We start from the raw sequence: 7,442 nt of genomic DNA, 5'->3' as shown, positions 1-7,442 counted from the left end.
AAAACTCTTTTATGTCAGATAACTTAAAAAAAATCATGATCGTATCACTTGATTCTCAATATGTATCGATGGAAAATATCTTACAATGTAACCAATGTCAATTTGTCTCCTAGTACTACAATTTAAAACCTTACTAGTAAACATTGCTTTTTATTAGCTAAGAGGAGTATGTACACGACAATAAACATGATTAAAATATCAAGTCCTAAAATTTGAACTTTCCAACTTAGCAGATATATAGAGGTTATTCATCTTGTTTGATTTTGTTTTTAGAATTTATTTTGTTTTTTTTGTTCTTTCAAAAAACTAAAAATTCTTTTGGTGGATAAAATGAAAAAAATAAAAATAAAAACACTTATGATTTTTATATGATTTTATTTTTTTTAGGCAAAAATAATTTTTGAAAATATGTTCACATGTGTTTATTTTTGTCAAATTAATTTTTACTTAAAAATAAAATAAAAAATAAATGAAAATAGAAATCAAACAAAGTCATTATTCCTTGAAATTGTCACCAGCTTTCTCCTTCAAGAACACAATAATGATATTTGAGAAGACTAATGGTACTAACTGAATTAACTTGAGAAACGCATTTTAGAAGAAAAAAAGAAAAGAAAAAAAGCGCATAAGCTTGTCATCATTTTAGAGTACATTTAAGAGCTATAAAAACCTTATAGCACACTCTTAATTACTTCCAAAGTAGAATGATAATTAGCATCATGAGCAGTCAGCCTTAGATCAGCAGAATGAATGGTCATGATGCATCCTAATCATATCATTCCATGAAAGCTGTCATTAAGCATGGTGTGCAGCCAAACAAGGCCCAAATCAAAATCCTCCACCAAGAGCTGGAGCCCAGTAATCAGCTCCATTGTCATTTCCAACATGATGAGTGCAAGATACTGGAACCAAGCACAACCCTCTACTCCTCAAGTCCTTTGGAGCTTCCTGGTTTCCCTAAAATCATCCAAAACATTGAAAAAAAAATAAATAAATAAAAAAAATGCATAAATATTACTTCAATAAAAAATCAATCACTTTGTTTAGTTTTGATTCCCAAAATTCACTCTTTAGAAAATTCTATTTTTTTTTTATTTTTTGTAATTTTTTTTTAATTTTTACTGAATTGTTTTTAATATTTTAAGCATTTTTTTTTTAATTTTTAGACACATCTAACATAAATATAATTAAAAAGTATAATATTTGTGAAAAAAATCTTTGAAAAATTCACTAAATAACAAAAATACAAAAAAGTACATTTTTCGTATTTTTGTATATTTATTAATTTTTAAAATATTTTTCATAAATATTTTAATTTTTAAATACATCTAACTAAAATGCATTTAACAAAGTAAAAAAATTTCTTAAAATTTTAAAAATATTCACTAAAAACAACAAAATAAGAAAAATAAAAAACTCAATTTTCAAAAAATTGAATCCAAAAAATTGAAACTAAACGTAATGAATATTATTCCTATTACTACTAAGTGGAAAGACAAATATCATTATAATTGTTGATGATATAAATAATAATAAAACTATTATCTTTTTTAATGGCTTGAGTTTTTAAATAAGATGATGGTTAATAATCAATTACGATATGGAGTAGATGACAAATCTAGCCTCCGTTTGGGAAGTGGGTTGGCTTTTTAATTTTTTAATTTTTTTGACTATTTTAGTCCGGACTAAAAAGTTTGGTTTGGGAAGGATTTTTTGACTTTTTTGAATTTTTTTGTGAGAGAAGAATGTAATGATTATGGGTTGGATGTGATATTTTGTTTTTTGTGGCTAAAATAGCTTATTTTGTCTTTTGTAACTAAAATAGCCAAAAAAATCCCGCTTAACTCTTACCATATATATTTTTATATAACATAAACACCGCTCTTTAATAAATGATATAATTTATCATATCACATCAAGAAGTCATACGAATTGAACTTTATGAAGGTTTCATAATAGAGAGTTCTAATTTTGGAACTCTAAAGAGAGTTCTAGTGATGTGATAAGAAAAAAAAAATTTATATATATATATATGCACACACATCACATTATATGTGGGCTCCACTCCATACCACATCACTAAAGCTCTCTATAAAGTTTCAAAATTAGATCTCTTAATTTTTATTCTAAATGTTTATATTAGTCTTGTATGTTAATTTTCATTAATAATTTTTTTTTTTTTTTTACTCATAAAGAAAAATCATATGAATTGAAAAAATTTATTAAAATATTTAAGTGATATTAACAATTATTTATTGAGAAACCTTAAATAATACATTAAAGTTGATTAAAGCTTAGGATCTCAATCGTTCTTTCAACATCTAACTTTATGAATAGAATAATAACAAAGATGCTTTAACGAATACAAAACTCCCCAACTTTACTTTTTTGAGTTAGTGATGGATCCAATAAAGCATACCTGACCAGAGTCCACAACAAGCGTACAATTTCTTTCTCCTTGGACCTAAAAAAGAGATTAACCCTCCTCATTAACCAACTAATCTTATACAATTAACCACACCATGTATGCTTTTGTGTTTGTTTATCAGACACAGTCAGTTTATAACAGAAAATGTACAATCTAAAATGGTTGCACTTTTTTCAAACTTAAATTCGAATTTGAGAAAATTTGAGAGACCCACCATAGATTTCGTTTCAATATTAAATAATTTATTTTGTAAGAGTCCTATATCATTTCTAAAAAAATTTAGTCGGCCCAATAATCAGAATTTTTTTATTTTAGTTTGTCTCCAAAAAAATAAATAACAAGCATGGCTTGAAAATAAAATCATCTATTTTTTAGAGACAAATATAATCAAATGAAAAAATTACGATTATTAGATCGATCTAAATTTTTTATTTATTTATGAATGACATATACAAAAGGCTATATAAAATGAACAGTTCGAACTATCGAAACGAAACCTATGGTGGGTCTTACGAGCCCTTCACAGAAGCCCAATCCTAATAAAATATATCCAAAATGATATGACAACGATATTTTTTAAGTTATGATAATAATGGTTAGTATTTTGATTAAAAATGAAAGAATCACATGAAACCGTACTATTATCTATGAAAAAATGTACAAAATTTTTGTTTATATATCATAACCCTCCAACTTCAGCTTTTATATAATTTGATAGTATCAAAATAGATAATATATCATGCATTTGACTTGTTTCGGCCAATTATAAAGTACAATCATATACCAATATCAGACACCAATCGATATATTAATAAATATAAGTACAGAAATTTAAAATTATGATATATATGTATCATCGATTTTTAAAATTATGTTTATATGTGAGAGTGAGGATCCTGGTGTGGCAGTGGCATTGGAAAATGGAAAATGGGAAATGGGTATATATGTATATGGTTGCTTACAGACTGTTGGTGCCTCATGTTTGCTGAAGCATTGCAGAAGTAAGGGGAGCTAAGTGCCTGCATATATTTCAAGGTAGAAAAAGCGAAACAATGAATCAATTTTATAACTAAAAAGAATGTTTTGAAAAACATGCTCTGAGTGAGTGAGAGCTTTAGTTGTTAGCAGGGCATATATAGATATAGGTGTGGAAGAAACATCACCTCAATTTGACTCTGAAGGAATCCAATATACCCAATCACTTCTAACAGCACAGACGCAGTGTCAGTCTGCAAAAGAAAAAACAAACAACACACACACCCAAGCCATTTTTTTCAGGTCTTCTTTAATGCTAAAAAAAAAAGACAGCCCTAGATGGGGAAATAAAGAAAAGTTTATGCAGAAAGAACTTTAATCTGTCAAGTGAATAAAAATTCTCTTTTTTTTTTTGGTTTCATCATAAAATATGTAAACTGTGTTGATTATTGGCCCTGCGCACAACAAACTGTTTGTATTATATACTCTTATTCCTTCTGTTGTGATCTGTGAATGAGGGTGAAGAAGTGGATAGTTGTTTGGCTTACCTTTCCAAATGGGGAAACTAGTTGGTGAAGGGCTGTTATTCTATCACCTAGCTTCTCCTTTCTCACCTGGTTCAGAAGTCAAGAATGTATTAACAAAATGACTTAATTCATTAATTATACATTTAATTCAAACAAAAAATTTATATGGAATAATATGACAATCCTGAATTGTATCATTTTAAAAAGAATATTGTTATACAAATAAAAAATATATATGCAAAATTTTAATCCAAAATGATGTAAAAGCCTTAGATTCCGTCATTTTAAAAACATCTGCTTATCAATGTGATTTATATTTTAAAGATTGTAATAGCACATCGTTCTGGTATGAAATTGGTAAAAACTTTTTATTTGTCAATGAACTTGAAATTACAAAAATTTCAGTGATGCATCATTCTGATATTGAATTTTTTGTTTGTGAAAACTTTTCGTTAATTTGTTGGTTTTTGATTCAGCTGACGTATGGGTCTTGAGAAGATGAATCAGGCACGCTTGAAGAAATATATAATCAAGAAAGCCACAACATTTTCCACAACCTCTTACAGAGAGACAGAGAGAGAAATATCTGTGTTACCTTCAAAGGTGGTTGGGTTGAAGAAGATTGAACCCTAGCCTTCTTAGGAACCCCACCAGTGGCTGTGCTATTATACTAGCACAAATGAACAAACAGAGACGATAAATATCAAGACCTCATGATCATTAGATAATTAAGTTTCATTTCTGCTGATCAAAAAAAATTAAGTTTCATTTCTGTCGATTGGTTAGTGTCAAACAGTATCCGTGGATATATTAGACAGTATATCAGAACTTCAAAATCCCAATACATACCGACTGATATTTAAAATCCTACTTCATACCACCCCAAAAATTAATTAGTAGCTTTAACCTAGATATGACGAATCAAGTTTGTTAGAGTCTCTCTCTCACCTCGGGCGAATGATCAGGATGTTGATTCCTCCCATCGATCTTGTTATTTGAGAAGTCCAGCATGTTGCTGCTGCTTAAATTTGTAACACAGGACCTAGGGGACGAAACTGGCATGACTTGATGAGACCAAGAAGGCCTACATGTTTGAAATTCATCATCTCCATGGCCGTACAGCCGCCTACTTTGTGCAACCTCTTGCTTTACATCAACAACAGAAGGATTAACCCTTAAAGATGGACTCAAGATTTGGTCTTCCCAATTTTCCAACTTCTTAGACTGAAAATGACTCAGACCTAACTTTTCTTCCTCACTTGCCAATCCACCCCTGCAAAAACAATTAAAAAAAAAAAAGAAAACACACAAACACAAACACAAACATTTTATCACAAAAAATCAAAAACCTATATCAAGATAAGTAAATAATTATCATGGAGATAATAGGACTCAGATGAATTGCCCACGCACATGCACGCATGCTAAGACTGAAATAATGAATATCTGAGATTGAAAATTAATTAAGTCCAAATGAAAAAGGGTTCAAAATTTATCAAACCTTTCAATTGTAGGGTTAAAAAAAAAATGATGTGGAAGGAGCTTCAAACATGAAAGTCTGTTTTTTAGATCAAAATCCCCTTGAAGCCCCATGTGACTGAAAGCAAGTGCTACAGAGAGAGAGAGAGAGAGAGAGAGAGAGAGAGAGAGAGAGAGATTTACATAAGTAGTTGGCTCCATGACTGTGGAAACTCTTGGTTATCAGCTGCATACTGAGGGAAGAGAGAGGGACATGGTGATGGTGATAAGAAGGCAGAAGGTTGCTGAGCTTGGCTCCACCAATTAGGGTTTTTTGCCATCATTTGTTACACACACACACTCACTGATGAATTTGATGATCAACTAGCTCTCTTCAAAGCACACACCAAGTTTTCAAGTACTCATTGTCTCATCTCATACCTTCAATACAACAAAAATCATTTATCTCTTTTGCTTTTTTGCTTTGCACTATGCTTTGTTCTCTTTCCTTGTTTATGCACCAAAACGAGCCTTTGTTTGAAGCTTTCAGAGGCAGTGTTTGCTTTCTTTGTTATTTAGATGAGGTTGAAGAAACCCATATATATGTCTTTGTCAACAAAGTATTTCATAGTTGTGGGGTTGGGAAGTTTTGTATTTGCTTCCTCTCTTTTTTCCTTTCCTTTCATTTGTTTATTGTTCTTTTTAATCTTGCTTGCTTTTTTTTGCTTTATTGTAAAGTGGGGTAGAAAAAAGCTGGTAGGCTGTGTTTTCAGGCCAAAAACAAATGTTTGTGGAGCTTATTTCCTTGATTTGGGGTTGTAACTAGGGATCTGTTGTTTTAGAGTTAGGGTTAGCTTTTGGACCATAATATAGGTAATGGGTTTGAGATAGAGTGCACCCATTATTTTTCTATGGTCGTACTTTATAATATATAAATTATTATTTTATTCTATTATAAAATTTTAATTCTACCTTCATCCTTAACTTTTGAATTGCTAACCCTAACCCCCACTTTCACCTCCAGCCTCCACTTAAGGTTAGTGTTGAAAGAAAGAAAATGAAAAAATGAAATTTAAAATTTGTAGGTATGGATCCAAAGAAGATAAGGGTTTAAAAAAATTTGGTGTGTGGTATTAACAACAATCTTTGAGATAATTATGCTGCTTCTTTCTCTCTGTTCAAGCAATAATTGGATTGATAAAACAAAACTAAAAAAAAAAATTAAGTAGGCCTACATATTAAGACAACACACTTTTTAAAAAGAGTAGAAATTTTGTGATTGATTTATACATATATTTTATATCATATGGACTTCTCTCATGCAGTGCATCATATAGCAGACTCTTATAGGTATTGTGAAATCACAGGTCTCCTATAGATAGTATACTGAAGGGTTCAATGCAATGAAATCAAACTTAGTTCATCTTATATCTCAGATATAATATAAATCATTGAAAATTACTAATACAATTTTCCAAACACTCTATATAATTCATTGAAAATTACTAATTCAGCTTTCCCAAGATTATGTATTTTGGAAAGAGAAATGTTAGGGATCATGAATATTTTTTCATGAAAATGATCATGAAAAATTTGTGATCTTTAGATTACCTTGATTAGTGTGAGGTGCTTTATTGCAAGTGTAATCCAAAGGTCACAAATCTTTCATGATGATTTTTATGAAAGATTTTTCATGATGCCTAGCATTGCTGTTTTGGAAATAATCCATAAATAATTTTTTTTTAATATGTAGAAAATTCATCTCGGTTGACGTGCTAGTCCTATTTTTGACATTACAACTCTGGTTTCATAACATTATGTATGGTAATTTTGTAAAAAAATTATGTTTCTATAGCAATACTCTTTAATCTTTCATTAATTTGTAATTAAATACCCACGGCTCTAGCTGGACCAGGTTCGGCACTCATTACAGTGAGCTCTGGGTTGAATTGTAGTTGGGGTGATGTGCACATGCTTGGACCAGTGTTTTGGCTAGTTTTGCAGCTTACTTTGTTGGTTCCTCACCAACTTTGAGGTCAATATTGTGTAGAATT

The 7,442-nt window shown here is 30.1% G+C and overlaps 1 protein-coding gene across 2 annotated transcripts; it reads right to left on the bottom strand.

Moving 5' to 3' along the window:
* Positions 1–547: 547 nt before the first annotated feature.
* LOC114311669 (transcription factor bHLH68) lies at positions 548–6,513 on the bottom strand. 2 transcript variants are annotated; one of them, XM_028257803.2, is made up of 8 exons: positions 5,593–6,513; positions 4,879–5,203; positions 4,526–4,600; positions 3,952–4,017; positions 3,592–3,657; positions 3,391–3,447; positions 2,420–2,464; positions 548–957 (listed from the first exon to the last, which is right to left on the bottom strand). In XM_028257803.2, exons 1-8 carry the CDS (start codon positions 5,730–5,732, stop codon positions 829–831), a joined length of 903 nt encoding a protein of 300 aa, XP_028113604.1. In that variant the 5' UTR covers positions 5,733–6,513; the 3' UTR covers positions 548–828. The 2 variants fall into 2 exon arrangements, with proteins under 2 accessions (XP_028113604.1, XP_028113605.1); XM_028257804.2 differs by lacking the exon at positions 2,420–2,464.
* Between the last annotated feature and the right edge of the window lie 929 nt (positions 6,514–7,442).

Source organism: Camellia sinensis, chromosome 15 (assembly GCF_055761805.1).
Source record: "Camellia sinensis isolate YWXY chromosome 15, ASM5576180v1, whole genome shotgun sequence".
Lineage (NCBI taxonomy): Eukaryota > Viridiplantae > Streptophyta > Magnoliopsida > Ericales > Theaceae > Camellia > Camellia sinensis.
This window is presented reverse-complemented; position numbering and strand designations above follow the sequence as displayed.

What these genes read in the sequence shown, in the direction of transcription:
- LOC114311669 (XM_028257803.2), bottom strand. Translation starts at nt 5,732, where the DNA reads ATGATGGCAAAAAACCCTAATTGGTGGAGCCAAGCTCAGCAACCTTCT. An exon ending in TCATGGAGCCAACTACTTAT is followed by an intron (nt 5,204 to 5,592) that starts GTAAATCTCTCT and finishes TTGTTTTTGCAG; the next exon opens with GGGTGGATTGGCAAGTGAGG. An exon ending in TTGTTGTGGACTCTGGTCAG is followed by an intron (nt 958 to 2,419) that starts GTATGCTTTATT and finishes GGATGATTTTAG; the next exon opens with GGAAACCAGGAAGCTCCAAA.